Below are 21976 nucleotides of genomic sequence, written 5' to 3'. Positions count from 1 at the left end.
GACCTGAGCTGAAGTCAAGAGTCAGACACTTAACTGACTGAACCACCCAGGCACCCCTAGAATTTTTAATGAAAATGAAATATTTGTGTCAAACATATTCCTACACTGTCTTATCAGTCTGTTCACCCGATATTGTAGTACATTGCTGAGTAACAAACCCTCCCAGAACTTAGTGGCTTAAAACAGTGATTTCATTAATTATTATTTATTTGTTTGTTTGTTTGTTTGTTTTTGCTGAGAATCCAGAAAGGATTCTGGGTGATTTTTCAATGCTCCTCATCGCATTAACTGGGATCACTTGATAATAGTTGCTAGTTGATCTGGTCTGGAGGGACCAAGACAGCTGAACTCAGATACCAGCCAGGTGCCTTGGCAAGAGTGATTGTGACGCTGGGCTCAGATGGACCCCTCTCCCTCTCTGTAGGCTCAGGACCTCCCTCTGTGGTACTTGGGCTTTTTCCATGATAGCTTAGAGCTGGAAGAGCATTTGTTTCAAGAGAGAGGAAGTGGAAACTGGCAATTTCTTAAGACTTAAGCCAGGAAACTAGTACAGTGTCCCTTTAGTCATATTCTATTGGTCATGTAGTCTCAGAAGCTCTTCTCTCTCAGTTCAAGGGTAGGGACATAGACCTCTCGGTGGGAGGAGTAGCAAAGAGTGTGTGGTTATCTTTTATCTATTACAGGTATTGAAAAGATATGTTACAGGCAACAACATACTGCATTGGAAAAATTGTGTCTCTGTATTATTACTGTTTCTTTAGTTTGGTCCCTGGCTCTTATCTCTTATGCAGGCAAAACTGGAAGGTTAGGGAATACTTTCCAGACTTCAGAATAAATTCATTGTCTAGAATGGTTGTAGAAAACCAATTTGACATAGAAAGTGACTTACTACTTTATGGCTCACAGAATCTTAAGAATTGATAGGATTTTAAGACATTTTAGTACAACTTGAATCTGAAGCTGAGATGCTCTGTATAAAGTCTGTAACATATGGGATCCTGCCTATACTTGAATTTAGTCTAATTATTAGGAAATATGTATGTGTTTTGTTGAGCTCAGTTCCACCTCCTTATTTATTTTTTTTTGAAATTATACAAATGGTTTACTCCTTCCCTGTGGCTTTTTTGGAAAAATTTCAAACTGTTTACTCTTCAGATATTTGAAGAACCCTCTTGTACCCCATTCTTTTTCCTCCCTTCACACATCTTACCTACTTCCTTCAGTTGTCCTTGATTCCCAGTTCCCTAACACTTCTTTTTTTTTTTTATTTATTTTTTTTTTTTAATTTTTTTTTCAACGTTTTATTTTATTTATTTTTGGGACAGAGAGAGACAGAGCATGAACGGGCGAGGGGCAGAGAGAGAGGGAGACACAGAATCGGAAACAGGCTCCAGGCTCTGAGCCATCAGCCCAGAGCCTGACGCGGGGCTCGAACTCACGGACCGTGAGATCGTGACCTGGCTGAAGTCGGACGCTTAACCGACTGCGCCACCCAGGCGCCCCTTCACTTCTTTAACCTAGTCTAACAGTTCCTGACCTCCTTCTGCTTTTAAATTATACTCTCCATTTTTAGCTTCAAGTATTCATCTTTCTGATCCTTGCCTTTTCATGTCTATTTCATTTGTTCTGTTCTCTTAACTAAAATATCCTTTCTGAAATCGTTTTACTTTCCCCTCTAGTTGAGAGAGCAACTTGGCTTTATGGTACTCGTAGTTGTTTACCAACTCTGTCCTAAAGTACCAAGAAGAGTATCTTCTGTATGTATAGTTCCTTATTCTCAGACTAAGCTGTAACATAGTTTGTGGCTGCGCTGTCGCTGTTCCTGTAAACTGGCTCACCTCTTTGCCAGGAACCTTTGAGATCCCCGTTTCATTTTTCATGGTTTCTCTTGTAGTCTTCTAATATGTGAGATTCTAACTTTTAGGAATTTCCAATTCACTGGTCCTCTTGTGATCAGAACAAGCCCTCCTCAGTAAACACACATTCTCAGAAAAGCCTTTGCTAATCAGATTACAGTGTCTTAAAGTTTCTTCTCTTACTTTTCCAAGACATGGGTTTACAGATCTTTTGTTGTTGTTGTTATGTAGGCATTCTGGGGGTGTTGTCTTTAACTCCTTTAGCACAGAATATAAAGCATGATTTGTGAGAGAGTTATTTTAATCATATTAGATTTTCAAAATGCATTCCTTCTCAAATTATGGGGACTAGTAGTCATTCTCTTTGCGTAAACTTCGTTACTGAAACGATCTTCTAGATCTTATGTGAAATAGTTAATAACACTGGTACTTTCATTAATGAGTAGGCTTCAGAAACAATTTACTGAGACTCATAAAAAAGGGTAAAGTAGTGCTTAATGACTCTGATAAGAAGAATTGAGTAATTTAAAAATCTTCTGCAAGTCATAGATAGACTGATATGCCAACTACTAATGCTTTGATGTTATTTTCTGTTAGGTGTGCTATCGAGTAGTAATGCAGCTTTGTGGACTTTGGGCTCATCCTGTTTTAGCAGTGAGAGTCTTATTTGAAATGAAAACTGCTAAGATAAAGCCAAATGCTATTACTTATGGTTATTATAATAAGGTAAGTAGGACTGACATTAGACAACATACGCTGCTTAATTAAGACTGATACATTTTTGTACCTTTTATTATTCATGAAATTTATTTTATAGAGGTTTGGGCTATAGTTATTTATGTATATATTATATATGTATGTATCTGTTTAATAAATCAAGTGTTCCTAATAATTATTTTTAACCTTTGTTTTACCTTTAGGTAGTTTTGGAGAGCCCGTGGCCTAGCAGTACCCGCAGTGGTATCTTCTTATGGACGAAGGTACGGAATGTGGTACGTGGCTTGGCACAATTTAGGCAGCCGCTTAAAAAGACTGTGCAAAAGTCACAGGTCTCCTCAATATCAGGTAATACGTGTGATTGGAAAGATACTCTCTTGCTGAACCATAAGCTTTATAGGCATGTGAGTTTTTAAGAGTATGAAGTAGGAAACGTAAATGAAATTCTGGTTGATATTTTCACATGCAACTAAAGGTAGAGGTTACATTATTATTTCCCCCCCACAAATTTAGAAAGTGTTCTGCAACTGTAAATGAATGTGGGGCATTCATGTTTAGTTTCAGAGATTATCAGTGCATGAGTTATTGAACTGCTATTGTCCTTATCTTTAGCTCCTCAGAATGCGACAGGTGGAAGTGATGGGGACACGGTGAGCCACGGTAGCGTGGATAGTTCTAATGATGCTAACAATGGGGAGCACACAGTCTTCGTCAGAGATTTAATCAGGCTTGATTCCACTGATAATCACTTTAGCACAGGTACTAAAATCTGGATTTTACTAACCCTTCACTTACTCTCTTGTTAAGTCTTTCCCTTTTTAAAAAGCTTTTCCCTCCTTTCTTGAGTTTGTGCAGTATGAGTACTTTAAAAATACTCTAGAAATAAGGGAAGAAATTAGTCCTCTGATTGCAGATCGGTTCTTTTTATTTCCTCTAGTATAGCATTCTCTTCGAAGTGCTGTGCAGAAGGCTCTAGCACAGTGCTGCTTTGTATTTCTTCATCCGTGATTTGGGAAAGTATATGCTGTAACTGTAGAAATTGTGAACTGAGGGACTTGAATGTTAGGTGACACAACTTGCAGATACTTTTTTTCATTACGTGGAAAGTATTTATTGAGAATTTGAAATTATACATAGTAAATAGGGAAGAAAATAAGTCATACCATGAGAAAAAGTATTCTCTTTGCATAGTCATTATTTTAAATGACAATTTTTAAAATCTGAGAAATATCTGAAGCTACTTTTACAAACAAAGCCATGGGCATAACCTCTGTCCTCTGAAGCTGGAAATAAGCGCAATTCAAGTAGCACATTGAGCAAATATATGTGTGTTGCACATCCTTCTTTTTGTGTTGTTTTTCTTTTTTGTTGTTGTTGTTATTGTTAATATCTCAAGCTTTTCTTTAAAATGAATCCTAAGTCTAATTCCTGTGCTTCATCTGATGAACTTGTCTCAATGACTGAAGTTTCCTTTTTTCTGCTCTTTGTCGCTCTGCTTTTTGCTCTGTGCTGTTTCTTGGTGCTGCATTTGTCCTTGGCTGTCATGGTGTGGGGTGCAGACAGACTTATATGACGTGAAGCTATGGATACACGTGTGCGTTAATTCTACCCTTGAATGTTAACCACTTCAGGTAATTTCCCATTTATTAGGTTAAACTTTGCTGACATGCAAGGGTGGGGGAGAGACTTTTTGTTGTATTTAAAGTGTTGTTACAGGTGGAAAACAATGCTAGTTTTCTTGCCTTTTTCTCCTTCAGATAAGTGTAATCATATATGTACCACTGAAAATATCCAACTAACATTTTACGATCATTTTGCAAAGCATATTTGTTATTTTATTTGAAAATGTACTGTGCCTTGCTATAATTCTGATTTTGAGGTTTGTTTGTAGCACCACTGTATCCAATAGTTTTATGGGGATTAAATATTTCAATGTTCTAGCTGCTGAGATGGTTTTTGCTTGCTAAAACTGATCTGCTAAATTCTTGCACTAAAAATTACCCCATAAAAACAGAACCATGTATAAATCATTGAAAGTCAGCGTAGAGCTATAAGTTATAATCCTGTTTATAAAGCTACCTTATTTTATTTCTTCTTGTATTTTTTCCTAAAACTTATAGAATATAAATGGATTTCATTTATGAAAAAATTAAGAAAATGTGATATGAAACCATGTCACCAGGAATAATTATAATTTTAAAAATAGTAATAGACACTCTCCTTATTCTTTTAAAATGATCCCCTTTAATGGAAAAAAAAATCTAGTAATTCTGAGTAACTGGCATAAAGATTCTAATAGTTGGGGAAGAAACTTTAGATCCCTTTTCCATATATATCTTTTCAGTTGCATTTCAGATGGCTAGCCCTGTTTGCTGAATTTACAGTGATTTATGTGTCTTTGTAGAGTTTTTGATGATATCATTTGATACTTTTGGAGACTTCCAAACCAGAATTTTAAGTTACTCTTTCATTAAATATTATCTTGTACAGTCTTTCCAGTTGGTACCTGATATGGAGTCACTTAGCTTGTTGGGACAGGTATCTTGGTTTAATCAGTTTTCTTAGTTCCCATTTCATGGCACCATAATGCTTTCTGAGGGGCCAGTAAAAAATCGACAACTTGGGGCGCCTGGGTGGCGCAGTCGGTTAAGCGTCTGACTTCAGCCAGGTCACGATCTCGCGGTCCGTGAGTTCAAGCCCCACGTCAGGCTCTGGGCTGATGGCTCAGAGCCTGGAGCCTGTTTCCAATTCTGTGTCTCCCTCTCTCTCTGCCCCTCCCCCGTTCATGCTCTGTCTCTCTCTGTCCCAAAAATAAAATAAACGTTGAAAAAAAAAAAAATCGACAACTTAATCATTCTAACTAGGGATATTTAGAGAAGTTTGGTTCTTTTGCTAAATTGCAAAGTTTGAGTGGCAGTGTAACAAGTGGTAGAAAGCGGAAGGCACTACAGTTAACACCTGAACAACATGGGTTTGAACTGCACGGGTCTACTTACATGCCAATTTTTTTTCAGTAGTTACAGTACTGTAAATGTATTTTCTTTCTTATGATTTTCTTTTTTTCCCTTTTTTATTAATTTTTTTAAAATTTGCGTGTAGTTGATACACGATGTTACATTAGTTTTAGGTGTACAACATAGTGATTCAACTTATCTATACCTTATGCTGTGTTGACCATATGGTAGCTCTCATGTGTCACCAAACAAAACTATCATAGTACTTTCTGATTTTATTAATAACAGTTTTTTTATTTTTTTTAATTGTTTTTTTTTTTAATGTTTATTTATTTTTGAGACAGAGACAGACAGAGCATGAACAGGGGAGGGTCAGAGAGAGAGGGAGACATAGAATCTGAAGCAGGCTCCAGGCTCTGAGCTGTCAGCACAGAGCCTGACGCGGGGCTCGAACTCACGAACTGTGAGATCATGACCTGAGCCGAAGCCGAACGCTCAACCGACTGAGCCACCCAGGCGCCCGTAACAGTTTTTTAAATTTAAGTAATCTCTACCCCCAGCATGGCGCTCAAACTCAGGACCCTGAGATCAAGAGTCTCATGCTCTTCTGACTGAACCAGCCAGGTGCCTCCTTAATAACATTTCTTTTCTCTAGCTTACTTTATTATATACACAAATGACATATAACATGTGTGTTAACTGACTATTTATATTATTGGCAAGGCTGCCAGTCAACAGGCTGGTAGTTAAGTTTTGGGGGCGTCAAAAGTTACATGTGGATTTTTGATTGTGTGGGGTGGGAAGGCCAGCACCTCTGACCCCTGTGTTGTTCAAGGGTCAGCTGTGTATGTTTTGTTTTATGCCTCGTCGACACGCTTTACGGTGACTCTCTAGGAACTAAGTGTCAGTTGTGGTGTAGTTTTACGTTAGTCTTCAGTCTTCGTCTCAGTTTTAAATGATAGAACTTTAAAGCCAGAAAGACTTGTTTAAACCTTTATCTTGAAGTTATTTCACACTTACAGAAATGTTGCAAGTACAGTACGGAGAACCCTCGAATAAATTATATTTAGATTCATTCAATTTTAGCTTGCCATATCTGCTTTATCATTTTCTTTCTGTACACATATGCACATTGTTTTCCTAAGTCATGTGACAGCAGGTTGTAATACATCTTGCCTTTTTACCTTTTGATACTTTGATGGTATTTTTCTCTGATAAAACCATAGTATAGTTACCAAATTTAGGAAAATATTGACATACTACTTGAGTCTGTAGTCTACATTCCAGTTTTGTCAATTGCTGTAATATCCTTTGTGGCATTCTAGCTCCCTTGTTTAGTCTCCTTTAACCTGGCACAGTTCTTTACCCTTTTCCTTTACCTTTTCGTCTTTGTCTTTTCATGACCCCGCCATTTGGAAGAATTCAGTCCAGTTATTTTGTGGAATGCTCCTTGGTTTGAGTTGGTCCGATGTTTCCTTGTGATTAGATTGGGTTGTATGTCCATGGCTCTACTACAAAAGTGATGTTGTATCCTTCTTAGATTATCACATCTCAGAGGCACACAGTATCTGTCTGCTTCTTATTGGTGATACTGATTTTGATCACCTTGTCTTAGCATTTGGTTTCTCTTAGTTATTATTCTTGCCTGTGTGGGTAATAAGCTACCAGTGAAGAGACTCTGAGAGTATGCAATAATGCCCTCTTTCTCATCACACTTTTTCTTATGAATTTAGCATACATCAATAATTCTTGAACCAGTCTTTACTATGATGGTTTTAAAGCAGGTGATTTTACCAATGCTATCCTCCCTCCACATTTGTAAGATGATATTCTATTGTATGTCCTTTGGTTTCATCATTTTACTCTGACATATCCCCTATCATGTTTTTGAACACTTCCTTTCTTACACAACAAAATGTTCCTGGCTCATTCTTGTACCTTTCCTGCCTGAGATTTGAAATCAGCCGTTTCTTCAAGGATCCCAGATTCCTTTCAATGGGCAATAGATTCTAGAAGCCAATATCTGGACTCTAGGTATGCTTACTGCTACAGGGTATGACTGCTTCTGGACTTTTTCAGCAGAGACAGAAAATATATATATATTTGAAAATATGTATGTATGTATGTTTTAGAAATACTTCCATTTTCTTAAAAAAAAATTTTTTTTAATGTTTAGTTTTGAGAGAGAGAGAGAGAGACAGACAGACAGACAGCACAAGTGGGAGAGGGGCAGAGAGAGAGGGAGACACAGAATCCAAAGCAGTCTCTAGGCTCTGAGCTGTCAGCACACAGCCCGATGTGGGGCTCAAATTCATGAACCACGAGATGATGACCTGAGCTGAAGTCAGATACTTAATCAACTGAGCTACCCAGGCACCCCAAAATACTTCCATTTTCAAATCAACCCCATAAGTTTTTCTTTGCCTTCCTTCATTTCATTTTTTAAAAATCTCTCTTCATCATTATGTTTACTCATTTGCTCAGTCTTGCAGTACACATAAAATAATTTCAGAAATGCTACATCTATTACTCTGTGAGAAACAGACTTTCTAAGGAGTTGAGAATTTGTCAGTATTACCCCCCTGGCTTAGAGTATGTGTTCAAGATTATGTGTTCAGAAGTTTCTTCAATCAGTCCTTTCCTCCTCCCCCACCATTCCCCATCCTTTCAGTGTGATTATTCATGTGAAATACAATTGGTCTCATTTGTTTCTGTTTGCATTCAATTTTAGTTACTATTCTCCTCCCAGTTTTGCTGATTTAATTTTTTTGAATATGTAGAAGTTGATACATTTCCAAAAATAAAAACAACACAATAAGCTGTATTTAGGGAAGTTTCTTCCCTCTTTATCCTTCCAGCGTATTTTCCCCCACCCCTTGTCATTAACCAGTTTTATTGTTTTCTGGTTTATTATTTCTGCATTTCTTTTTGCAAAAGTAAGCAGATATGTTTGTTTTATTTCTTCTTCTTTCTTACACAAAGTGTAGCATTCTGTAGACATCCTCCAAAACAAACTTTTCAAAACATCTTGTCCAAATCTATTAGTTTACAGATGAGGAAACTAAGGTTCAGTGCTTCTAAATTTTTTAGTCTTTGATGTTCCTGTTTTTACTGTTCTTTGCTTCTTATCATTTGTTTAAAATGCTCTGTGTGCTTTGTGAGCTTTCTTGTCTTCCTTTTCTGTAAGTTTAATCATGTAAATCAATGGAATTCTCTTTTGACATTTTATAGCTGGACTATGAGTATATGAAAACATTTACATGTAAGCTTGCATTCTTTTTAACAGGTGGTCAGTCTGACCAAGGCTATGGGTCTAAGGATGAACTTATAAAGGATGACGCAGAAATTCATATGCCTGAAGAACAAGTAGCAAGAGAATTGATAACTAAAACAAAAGTGCAAACAGAAGGTTGAGTACTGATATTTGCTGGCTTTACTTAGAAAAATACTGTAGTTTTTTTTTTTTTTTCCTCTTAAGATTTCTTTAGTAATCTTTACACCCAATGTAGGTCTCAAACTCACAACACTGAAATACAGGGTCACATGCTCTACTGACTGAGCTAGCCAGGTGCCCCTGTCTTAATTAAGTCTTATTTGATAATTTTGATGATAATTTCTAGAAAGAAATGTAAGGCCTGGGCTTATAAGATACTATGTAATGTTAGCTATGGATAGAATGAGTAGTTTCTGAATTTTAGAATTCAAGAGATCTTTTAGAGACAGTAGGTCAACCCTCAATTTTGTAGGAAAGTGTGATCCATTGACGTATTGATTTGCCAAAGTCAAATAGCTATTTTGTGATAGAACCAAGACTGAACTTGAAGTCCTCAGACTTGTGTTCCAGTGCCTGTTTTATTTTAAAATGCCATTTCACTAGAAGTCCTTCAAATATCTAAGTAGGTATTTTTCATTGGTAGGTTAAATACAGTGGGTGTGGTTTTCCTGTTTGTTTGTTTTTATTTTTTTGTTTTTTAATGGGACTCATTGAGGTAGATATGGTTTGTAGTAATCATTTTATGCAAATGTGGAAGAATTTTCTGGCTTCATGGTAATAAAATGTTCTTCCTATCCTCTTACATAAAAGTATACTTTCCTTCAATGATGTCACTCATTTTATGCTCCAGAGTTATGCAGAAGCAAGCCCCTCTCCTACTTTACAGGTGATGAGAGTATGTTTGAAGTCCAAAGCCTTAATTTATTCACAGGAGTGCTCAAGTTAGCATTATTGATGCTACAATAAAGCATTTATTTCAGTCAATGCTGGCAACATTTATGGCATAAAGTAAATTAGACACAGTAAATTAGTAATAAAATAGTCATATATTCACTCACACTTGGAGAAAAATATAAAAGAATAAAATATTACAAAAATCAACATACGGTTTCTGTGCAGTATAAGTAGGAATAACATCCAAATATCTTTTTCCCAGAAGTGTGTGATGTCTCTGCTGTTGTAGCAAAACAGTCACAACCTAGTGCAGAGTCACAGAGTCCTACTGAGCCTCCTGCATGGGGCAGCAGTATTGTGAAAGTTCCATCTGGTATATTCGATCTCAATGGCAGGAAAAGCAGCACTGGTGAGTCTTTACATAATGATTTCTAAGTATTTAAAATATACTTCTACAGATAAATATGTCTTTAATGTCATTAAATTGATGACCTAATTGTGATGAACATGCTAAATTTAGAGCCAGAAGTAAGTTTGAATCCTTTAAATTGGCTAAAGAAGTTGTTACTTAACATGTTTAGTGTTTAAAAGGAGGGGTATTTATTGTGTCCAGTTGTTACTGGGAATACATTTTCTTGTTGCAGTGCCTGTTCTCAGTTTGGTCTCTCTATCCCATGGTAGATAATTAGAGAGGACTGCAGGGCCTCCTATACTCATTAAGAGCAAAGAGGCAGAGATGTTACTAAATTCCAAAGGGGTTTTGTATGGCAATGGAAAGGCAATGGAAGAAAAAGATTCATATCACTATGCTTTACTACACAAAAATACCAGTGGGTTTTTAATTTGGCCAGTTTTTAATAGGTATCCTGAGCCACTTATTTGTGATTAAGTATTTGTTTTTATGTTTTTTTATAAATTTTTTTTAACGTTTATTTATTATTGAGTTACAGAGACAGACAGAACATGAGCATGAGAGAGTCAGAGAGAGGGGGAGACACAGAATCTGAAGCAGGCTCCAGGCTCTGAGCTGTCAGCACAGAGCCCAACATGGGACTCGAACTCACAAACCGCGAGATCATGACCTGAGCCGAAGTCAGATGCTTTACCAACTGAGCCACCCAGACGCCCCTGTTTTTATGTTTTTTTAATGTTTACTTATTTTTGAGAGAGAGAGAGCAGGGGAGGGGCAGAGAGAGAGAGGGAGACACAGATTTCGAAGCAGGCTCCAGGCTCTAAGCTGTCATCACAGAGCCCGATGCAGGGCACGAATTCATGGACCACGAGATCATGACCTGAGCCGAAGTCAGATGCTTAACCGACTGAGCCACCCAGGTGCCCCTGTTTTTTGTTTTTTGTTTTTTTTAAGTTTATTTATTTATTTTGAGAGAAGAGAGCACAAGTCAGGGAGGGGCGGAGAGAGAGAATCCCAAGCAGACTTCGAACTGTCAGTATGGAGCCCAACCCAAGGGCTCAAACCCATGAACCATGAGATCATTACCTGAGCCAAAATCAACAGTGGGACACTTAACTGACTGAGCCACCCGGGCTCCCCAGAATATATTTTTTAAATTGAGTGTAGAACTCTTAAAATGTAAAATATATTTATAGGTCTGTATTTGTTGATAGGTTTTAGTGAACAATACAGGAATACACAGCATACATTGCATGATTGTTAAATGTGTATATGTATGCATAGAGGATGAAAGGCAGGTAATACATTACAATGTTATTTCTGGGAGGCAGGATTGAATGGAGGCCTTTTGTTGTTCTTTTTTTGTGTACTTTCTTTGTACCTTCTAAACTTTCTGAATATTACTCTATGTGTCGCTTTTCAAAAACCAGAAAAGACACTTTTGTAAAAGTTATATCGGAAAATAGAGTTTCGTTTTTAATATTGTGCCTTCCCTTTTAGGTAGTACATCAAATGTGCCATTTTCTACTCAAGATCCAGTTGAAGATGCAGTCTTTGGTGAAGTTACTAATCCCAAGAAGAATGGTGATAGAGGAGATAAAAGGCAAAAGCATTTCCCAGAGAGGAGTTGTAGTTTCAGTTCTGAAAGTCGAGCTGGAATGTTGCTTAAGAAGAGCAGTTTGGATCTGAATTCAAGTGAAGTGGCTATTATGATGGGAGCAGATGCCAAGATTCTCACAGCCGCACTGGCCTGTCCTAAGACTTCTCCACTCCGTGTTGCGAGCACCCACAGCTTTGAGACTGCTAACAGTTGTCATCTAGTTGATACTAGGACTCGTGTGTCTGAAAGCACTTGGGATTCTGAGCACAGATCTTCTTCGGTATTAGAGATGCTTGAAGAGAGCCAAGAGCTCCTGGAACCTGTGATTGAGGACAGTGCAGCGAAAACTACTATGAAAAAGGACACATGTGACAGTCTCCAGAATGATAGTAATCAGCCCAGAGACTTGAAAGTAGAACCCAAAGATGTAATAAATAAGAGGAGTAGTTTACATGGTGTTGTTAAAGCTGTTGAGAGGGAGGATGTTGAAACTGGACTAGATCCTTTGTCTCTTTTGGCCACTGAATGTACTGGAGTAAAATCTCAAGATTCTGAAGATAAGATGTCTTCTCCAGTTATTGCACGCAATCTGGCTGATGAAATTGAAAGCTATATGAACCTAAAGAGTCCTTTGGGTAGCAAGTCTGCTAGTATGGAATTACACGGAGAGGGAAGCAGAGAGTCTGGCACCATCACTGCATGTATTCACTCTCTAGAGAGGCGATCAAGCCTACCTTTAGAGCACGGTCCGGCAGCACAGGAAGTTCCTGAAAGTGAAAAGAGCTCTCCTGCAGAATCTAGGTCTAAAGCTTTCACTGGGCGTTTCAAGCAGCAGACTCCCTCTCGCGCTCACAAAGAACGTTCACCTTCTCTGTCAGCACTAGTGCGGTCTTCACCACATGGCTCGTTGGGCTCTGTGGTAAACTCTTTGTCAGGACTAAAGCTAGATAATATACTCTCAGGACCCAAGATCGATGTCCTCAAATCTGGCATGAAACAAGCAGCTACGGTAGCCAGTAAGATGTGGGTAGCTGTAGCGTCTGCCTATAGCTACTCAGATGATGAGGTAAGAGTGTTTTATGTGTGTGGTCTATCTGATACTGGCATGTTTCTCATATTTTTATATGTAAATTATCATTCAGAGATTGCTGGTAACTTTGGTGTTTAAACTTGAGGCATATGTTACTTCTTCCTTGAAATGACCTGAACCTAAATGTGAGGAAATTAATAATAAAGAAATAGAATATCAGGACTACTTTATAATTCCATAGATCAGTCTGAACTAACACGTTGTTTCTTTGAAAGTACTGATGATTAATACTTAATAATGCCATGTTATGTTTGCATAGCGCTTCACTTTTTTTTTTTAATTTTTTTTTTAACGTTTATTTATTTTTGAGACAGAGAGAGACAGAGCATGAACGGGGGAGGGGCAGAGAGAGAGGGAGACACAGAATCGGAAGCAGGCTCCAGGCTCTGAGCCATTAGCCCAGAGCCCGATGCGGGGCTCGAACTCACGGACCGCGAGATTGTGACCTGAGCTGAAGTCGGACGCTTAACCGACTGAGCCACCCAGGCGCCCCATAGCGCTTCACTCTTAAATAACTTTTATCTATGTTAGCTCTTACATATATGTGAAATCACTCTGCAACTTAGCCTACATATTTCATACTGCATCACAAAAACTGCTAATTCTTTTGAAAATTATTGTAAAGAGAATTAGTCATTAGACCTTTTTATGAAGTAGAAGTGGGGAAATTTTGCTTATTTGTTTTATAGAAAAAATTTAATTAAAATTTCACCTTTGTGTTTACAGAATTATATAGTACTTAGGCACTTTAGTAGAAAAGACAAACATTTATAAGTGTTTACCACTATGTCACAGGTACTCTCATAAGCTATATATCTATTTTGATAATTTTCATAGCAACCCCACACATCGGTACTGTTGGCATCCCTGTTTTATAGATGAGGTATCTAAGAGTTAGAGAGGTTAATTAATTTCTCCAGGTCCACACAACTAGTGAGAGGCAGAACTAGAATTTGAACTCTGGGAGGTTGACTCTAGAGTCCATGCTTTTAAACTACTGTAATAGCAAAGAAGAAAGCAATATCTTAGAAGGGGTTCCAGTAGGGGGCTGTCCAAAAAGAGCAAAGCAGGTGTTATGTAAGTTGGATTTGGGTGGATAAATTTGAAATTTTGGGTTAATCAAAGTGATAAGGTGGTATAGGTGTATCTGAGAGAATAATGTGTAAAGTATGGAGGCATAAAACATGCATTTTCAAGATAATACACAATCCATCTCAGATTGCTAAAGTTCTAAATAGGAAGCTAGAGACATAGGAAATGAAATTGGACAAATAAGATTTATATACCATTTGAAAGAAAACTTTATTCTATAGGCAAACTATTAATTGAATCAAAAGTACAATACTGAGTACTATAAGACACAGTTGCATTTTATTGCATTTTAAAGAGCTTACAAGGTCAGTGAAGGAAAGGCCAAATAAACTAGTTTCAAAAGTATCTTAACCTTGGGGCGCCTGGGTGGCGCAGTCGGTTAAGCGTCCGACTTCAGCCAGGTCACGATCTCGTGGCCCGTGAGTTCGAGCCCCACGTCGGGCTCTGGGCTGATGGCTCAGAGCCTGGATCCTGTTTCCGATTCTGTGTCTCCCTCTCTCTCTGCCCCTCCCTCGTTCATGCTCTGTCTCTCTCTGTCCCAAAAATAAATAAATGTTGGAAAAAAAGAACAAAAAAAAAAAAAAGTATCTTAACCTTGCTTTGTGTTAAAGTAAACTAACCAAATGAGCCACTTGAGTTTTGAAATTTTATCTAACAGTGTTAATAATAATAAAACCTTTCGACAGAGTAATTTGACTTGGAATGTGTGACTATAAATTCTAGGTGGTCACAGACCTTCATCTTTCTTTTCTTTTTATTGCTATGGCCCTGGTACTAGAGCCTGACAAAGGCAAATAGGTTATACCTAGTAAATATTTTCAAATGAAGGAATGGATACAAAGTCCATAAAAAATGTTTATAACTTTTATCCAGAATTTAATCTAAGGAAATAATTATGTGTAAAAATAACTCGAAAGAATTCATCAGTGTAACTTATATAAAATTTAAGAGCATTCTGAATATTTAAGCAATAGAGATTTACTAAATGCATAACAGTACATCAGTAAACTGGATTAGGTTTCAGGGGTTTAAATAATATAGATTTAATGACATTAAAATACATTATATGAGAATAAGTTAAAAAATAATATCCTATTTTGTAAAAATGTATTATATATGTATATTTTAAAATGACTAGAAGGACATACATCAAGATTTTGATTATGCTGTGTAGTGTTGGTAATATAAATGCTTTTATTTATTTATTTTTTTTTTTGAGAGAGAGAGAGAGAGAGAGAGTACAGGAAAGGGGGAGAGAGTGAGAGGAGAAAAATAAGAATCTCAAGCTGGGCTCCGTCTCACGACCATGAGATCATGACTTGAGCCAAAATCAAGAGTCAGACACCTAACTGACGGAGCTACCCAAGCACCCCACTATTAGGTGCTTTTATTTCCTGTTTTGCATGTCTAAGTTTTATATCATTTAACATGGTTTTATAACAAGACACAACTCTTCTTTAAAGCAAAAATCAAAAAGGAGGGGCTCCTGGGTAGCTTATTTCGTTAAGTGTCTGACTCTTGATTTTAGCTCAGGTCATGATCTCATGATTTTGTGAGATTGAGCCCCGCATCGAGCTCTGCGCTAACAGCACGGAGACCACTTGGAATTCTTTCTCTCCTCTCTCTGCCCTTTCCCTGCTCACGTTGTCTCTCTCTCTCTGTCTCTCTCTCTCTCTCTCAAAATAAATAAACATTTAAAAAAATCAAAAAGGAAACTGCTTATTGAAATGTTTTCTATCTAAAGTGTCAACAGTCACTTGCAGGAGTTCAGAACTACAGTGTTTGGAACTTTATTCATATTTTATGCCTCTAATATTGATGGTTGTTGTCTGAAAATTATATTGACAGATGAAATTCTCACAACAACCATATTTTAAAGGACTCCTGTTATCCATATTTTTCAGATGATATAATTAAAAGTTGGAGTAGTTAAATAATTTATGCAAGGTCATATACATAATATATGATGGTGAGCCAAGACCACAGTCTGGCTGACTGACTTTAAAGCCCTTACTGTGCTTGTGCTGGGGTGCCCAATTCCAGTGGAGACAGTGGGCTCCTGGAGTTACTTCATTTTATGATATTGATTATTTAAAAAAATTTTTTTTAATGTTTTATTTATTTTTGAGACAGGGAGAGACAGAGCATGAACAGGGGAGGGTCAGAGAGAGGGAGACACAGAATCCGAAACAGGCTCCAGGCTCTGAGCTGTCAGCACAGAGCCCGATGCGGGGCTCAAACTCACGGACCGAGAGATCATGACCTGAGCCGAAGTTGGACGCTTAACCGACTGAGCCACCCACGCGCCCCATATGATACTGATTATTGAGAGACACTTCAACATACACCAGGGGCACAACAAAATCTTAAAGTGTTATAGGTCATTACTCGAATATCTTAGAGTGTGGAAAGGAAATTCCCAATAATGCTGAGAAGAGTTCATGGTTTTGAAAAATAAGGGGATGATAATTTACATAAGAATTCCAGAGAAGTTTAATTCCATAAAGGGTGGAATGAATATATTCTCATTGGAGAAGGTATTATTTATGTATGTGGGGTTTTATTCTTTTCAATTAAAGGAGGAAACTAACAGAGATTACAGCTTCCCCGCTGGCCTTGAAGACCATATTTTGGGGGAGAATATGTCACCTAACACGAGTGTCTCAGGGTTGGTTCCCAGCGAACTTACCCAGAGCAACACAAGCCTTGGCAGTAGCAGCAGCAGTGGAGATGTAGGAAAACTGCAATACTCAACAGGTATGGAAAGGATTGCCGTCTGCTACAAGTTATATGCCCGTACCTTTCCCTGCCACTATTGCATGTGCAATAAGCCCCATTTGTTGAGATGAGCTGACAGATTTTTTATATGACCACACCATACTGTCACTTATTTTATATGATCTCTAAGTAGTATAGTGACCTAAGTTTATTTTTAGTTGTGTTTGTGGAGTATATCATTTGTTCTCAAACTTTAGTGTGTGTCAGAATCACACGGGGGATTAGTTTAAAAATATATACAAATGTCCAAGCTCTAGGCTAAAGCTTTTGAGACTGTATCTGTGGGACGGGGGCCTTAGGAATATATATTTTTAACTAGTGCTGTAGGTAAATAGAATGTATACCAGAGTTTGAGACCCCCTAGGCTATGTCACTGTCATTTCTTAGTACTTAATTATTTTTTTTAAGTCTGTTTTTTCCAACGTTCTATTATGAGAAATTTCAAATGTCCTGAATAGTTGAAAGAATCATATAGTGAACAATCATATTTAGATTCTCCACCTAGATTTAACTATTGTTAACTTTAGATATATATATATATATATATATATATATATATATATATATGTATAGAAATTTTTATACTGAACCATTTGAAAATAAATTGCAGACATCATCATACTCCCCCTTAAATGCTTTAGTATGCATTTCCAAAGAATAAGGGCATTCTCACACATAGTGTGTTATGACATTTACTTCTCTCTAGGTGAACCTCCATTTCCAAGAAGTGTAAAAGGGCAGGACTTTGAAAAATCAGACCATGGTTCTTCTCAAAACACCAGCATGTCTAGCATCTATCAGAATTGTGCAATGGAGGTAAAAGTTCTGCCTTCTGCGCATGATAACGTGGCTGTACACATTTTTATTTCAGAATGGTATTTAGCAGAATTCTTTGATGCCATTGTGGGCAGAAGAGTAAATCATTTTGTTGAATTTGCTTCCTGTCTTATGTAAGTAAGGCCATAAACTGGTAGCTTTATCTGTAAAGTGATTGAACTATTCAGTCCAAATTTGATCAGCAAAATAAATAAAATTCTGTGTCCCCAGAGGATGGCCTGTTAAGATGACTTTTTGCTGTGGAGGTTCTCAGTGTTCGCACTTTTCTGCTCTTAGGTTTTGATGTCAAGTTGTTCACAATGCAGAGCTTGTGGAGCGTTAGTTTATGATGAAGAAATTATGGCTGGATGGACGGCAGATGATTCAAATTTGAATACAACCTGTCCATTCTGTAAAAGCAACTTCTTGCCTCTTCTCAATATAGAATTTAAAGACTTGAGAGGCTCTGCAAGGTTAGTATTGTCAAAGCTCCCTTAAGAGGTGAGTGTCCTCCCAGAAGGCATGACTCCTGGGAGAAAAATGAAATAGTTATGGTACACTCCAGGTGTCCCTTTCCTTTCTCTCCTTCACTTTCAGTATTTGTGTGAAAAATACTAGCACTACCGGAGACTACTTTTCCATTTTATTTAACATATGATTACCAGTAGTAGTTAATTCTTAGAGCTGAACTGTATAGATAATTCAAAACTTTAATATTTATCATTATTTTAAACTTTCTGTCTCAGCTGTCTTACATCTTCTAGAAGAAAAAATGAAGGTGTAGGGGACGGGTTTGTTTGTTTTTTTGACTCTTCTAACGTGTTGCCTCTTTATGGTAGTGCTCTGTGTGGCATAATGACCGAATTCTAGGCAATAGAAAGACTAGCTGATCTAGTAATTAAGTAATTGGGAGTTTGGTAACTGCTTACCTAAGTAATTATACTTAATATTCTATTTGTTTTATGGAACAGACGAACTTACCTTTCTACCTTTAGCTGCTTTTAAAAAAATTCTCCAGTTGTACAGGTATTTCTTCTTAGCTTAATTTTTCCTTTTAGCTTCAGGTGTGGAGCTGAGTGGAATCATACTCTAATTCCTGATGCACTATCATCATTGGTTTGTGCAAGGGCCCTCTTTTATTAGCTGTACCCCCCCAGCCCCTGCCATTCCCATTCTCATTCCTTTATCCAACAAAGACATTGCCTGTACGGTGTATGATGTCTCTTTGAATATATATCCTCATGAAATACATTGTTTTTCACAATTATGCATTTTTAACTTACATAATTAGAATACTGTTGAACATATCTATTTTTATTATTAAGTTTAAAATCTGAGTTGCTATATGTACATCTAATTTATTCCTTTTTCTCCTGTAGGAAGTTAATATCTCATTTTAGTCATCCAATATCCTGTTGTTGTTTCAGTTGCTTCCAGTGTTGTGTTACTATAAATATCACTGCAGTGATGCAGTGCACTGTAAAATATATCTCTCTCTAAACTTGTGAAGAATAGTAGTCTTAGGAGTGAAGTCATTAGGTCATTTTCATGCATGATTTGAATAAACAGTGGAAGATTGCTTACCACATGACAACACCCCCACTGTTAGTGCCCAAGAATTCTCATTTCTGTATATCCTTACCAGCATTTGGTATTATCATTTCTTCTGGTCTTTGTCTTCTAATGAGTATAAAGTGGTATCTTGTTTTTGTTGGAATTTTTCTGAATATTAGTGAGTTTATCTCTTCATATACTTGTGAATTATTCCAACATTTTCTTTTATTTTTTTTTAAAGTTTATTTATTTATTTTGAGAGAGAGCAGGGGAGGGGCAGAGAGATGGGGGAGAGAGAGGATCCCAAGCAGGTTCCTGCTATCAGTACAGAGCCTGACATGGGGCTCAATCTCACATACAATGAGATCATGACTTGAGCTGAAATCAAGAATCGGATGCTTTACTGACTGAGCCGCCCAGACACTCCTCCAGCATTTTCTATGAATTACCTGTTTATGCCTTGTCCATTTTTATATTAGCTTTCTTTTTCTTGTGGATGTCTGTCTTGAATATTCTTGATATTAATTCCTTAAAGTAATGTGTTTTGATGTCATTATCCATTAATTTTCCACCTTATGATTTGTGCTTTTGGAGCCTTGTTTTTGTTTTTGTTTTTTTTTAAATGTTTTATTTATTTTTGAGAGAGAGAGACAGAGAGACAGAGAGACAGAGAGAGAGAGACAGAGTACGAGCAGGGGAGGGGCAGAGAGAGAGAGGGAGACAGAATCCACAAAGCAGGCTCCAGGCTGTGAGCTGTCAGCACAGAGCCTGACATGGGGCTTGAACCCGTGAACCACGAGATCATGACCTGAACCGAAGTCGGACGCTTAACCAACTGAACCACCCAGGCGCCCCATTTTGGAGCCTTGTTTTAAAAGTTGTTTGCCATCTGTAGGACATGAAGATTTTCTCTTAAAGTTTCTTTTGTTAGCTGTATATTTTACCTCTGATATTTAGTTCTTTAATCCATCTGGAGTCCACCTTTGTGTTTGTGTATGATGGTAGGGATACAACTTTCTTTTTCTCCATGTAATAAGCTGGTTTTCCATCCTTTCTTCATTGATAGGTAGCAGCACCTTTATCACATTTCAAGTTCCTATGCACACCTCACCCTGGTTCTGTGTTCCCTGTTGTTTTTTGTCAGTACTGTTTGTGTCGTGTCTGATTGATAAGGGAAGCTCCCCATCATGGAGTTTTAATTATTAATTTTGCTTAGAGCAACTTTAGTTTCCCCTCCTCCCCGAAAAAGTCCCAACTGGAGTTTTCACTGGGATTGCAGCATTAGCTGTATAGATTTATTTGGGGAAAATGGACGTTTTTAGTGTTATTCTCTTATCTTTGAGCATGGTATGTATATATCTCCATTTTTTTAGATTATCCTTTGTGTCCTTTTAATAGGGTCTTAAATTATTCTCCCTAGTCTTATACTTTTTTGTTGTGTTAGTTGTGCTTCTTAAGCTATTGTGTTAAGTACCTTATTTTATATTTTCTAAGTGAGTGTAAAGGAGCATTATTGATTTCCACCCCCAAATATGTCATTATGGAAAATTTCAAACTTGCTGTGAAGTTAAAAGACTTTTTTTTACAGTGACACCCAAATATCCATCTCTGTATTACTATTTTATTGTATTTTCTTTATCAACTGTCTATCCCTCCATCGATCCACCAATTTTTCTTATGTTTCTATTCATTTGAAAGAAGGTGTAGACATTATTAATACACTTCTCCCCCAAAGACTTGAGCATACATATTAACTAAAGTTCAATATTTGTTTACAGTTTTTTCTTTTGCAATAAAGTTGTATATAAGAAAATCTACAAATTTAAAATGTACCGTTTGAAAATTGAATGTGGGGGAACCTGGGTGGCTCAGTTGGTTGAGCATCCGACTTTGGCTTGGGTGATGATCTCACAGTCCATGAGTTCAAGCCCCACATTGGGCTCGCTGCTGTCAGCACAGAGCCCACTTTGGATTCTCTATCCGTGCACCCTCCTCCCACCTCTCTCTCTGTCCCCCTCCTGCACACACTCTTTCTCTCTCTCTCTGTCTCCCTCAAAAATAAATAAACATTTAAAAAAATTCAAAAGAAAATTGAATGTATATGTTTGTGCACACCAAACCTTTATCAAGTACAGAATATTACTACAGCCTCAGGAAGTTCTCTTAATGTCCCTTGCAAGGCCCAACACTCACCCCATCCCCACCCAGAAAGAGATGGATAGAGATAAGACGAGAAGACGAAAACAAAATAATGAATAAAGGGGGAAAGAAATGACTAGAGACAAAATGCATATTTATGGGGGGAGGATATTATAAACAGTTGTAGGTTAATATGTGATAAAATGCCATTGCTGCTCTTTTTCTTCTTTAACTCAGAAAATTAATGAAATATTTTGTTTTCCATATTCCTTCATAGCTTTCTTTAATGGTTCTCAATTCTGAAAGGATGTTGCATTGAACTGTAATGACTTTGAGACCTTTTTCATTTAAAAAAGTTTACGACAAGAGAGGAAGAGAGAATGGGGGGGTGGGCTGTGTGTGTGTGTGTTTGAAATAGATGATACTTCTATGGATTGTAAAATTCCTCAGTGACTCCTTTACCATAAAGTGATTCTAAATACGAAATTTAGAGGATTCTAGGATTTTTAAAGACTTTTTCTGGATTGCTCCCTATTTAGCTTTTTCCTGAAACCAAGCACCTCTGGTGACAGTTTACAAAGTGGCAGCATTCCATTGGCAAGCGAACCTTCAGAGCACAAACCTGTGTCCGCTTCAGCAGAACCTGACTTGATCAACTTTATGGATTTCCCCAAACAAAACCAGACCATAACTGAAGAGACAACCTCTGCAATTGAATCAAGGTACTCTAGGGTACAGAGAGCTCTTCATTATAAATTGGGTACCCTTGTAAAAATTCCATCTTTAAAGACAGCCTTATG

At 37.4% G+C, this 21976-nt stretch overlaps 1 protein-coding gene across 4 annotated transcripts in view; it reads left to right on the top strand.

The window, feature by feature from the left end:
• The window catches only part of DENND4C (DENN domain containing 4C), a 122554-nt gene that overhangs the window by 85643 nt on the left and 14935 nt on the right, over window positions 1-21976 (top strand). For 2 of the 4 annotated variants that reach the window (XM_047829978.1, XM_047829979.1), the window contains exons 18-27: window positions 2454-2582; window positions 2777-2921; window positions 3186-3332; window positions 8814-8936; window positions 9958-10104; window positions 11608-12773; window positions 16469-16646; window positions 17374-17483; window positions 17781-17956; window positions 21716-21898. In XM_047829978.1, coding sequence (XP_047685934.1) covers window positions 2454-2582; window positions 2777-2921; window positions 3186-3332; window positions 8814-8936; window positions 9958-10104; window positions 11608-12773; window positions 16469-16646; window positions 17374-17483; window positions 17781-17956; window positions 21716-21898 — 2504 coding nt within the window. The remainder of the gene's footprint in view (window positions 1-2453; window positions 2583-2776; window positions 2922-3185; window positions 3333-8813; window positions 8937-9957; window positions 10105-11607; window positions 12774-16468; window positions 16647-17373; window positions 17484-17780; window positions 17957-21715; window positions 21899-21976) is intronic. The other 2 variants (XM_047829980.1, XM_047829981.1) reach the window with 1 other exon arrangement.

This window comes from Prionailurus viverrinus, chromosome D4 (genome assembly GCF_022837055.1).
Source record: "Prionailurus viverrinus isolate Anna chromosome D4, UM_Priviv_1.0, whole genome shotgun sequence".
Lineage (NCBI taxonomy): Eukaryota > Metazoa > Chordata > Mammalia > Carnivora > Felidae > Prionailurus > Prionailurus viverrinus.
Note: the sequence above shows the minus strand (reverse complement) of the source record. Positions and strands in the feature narration are given on the sequence as shown.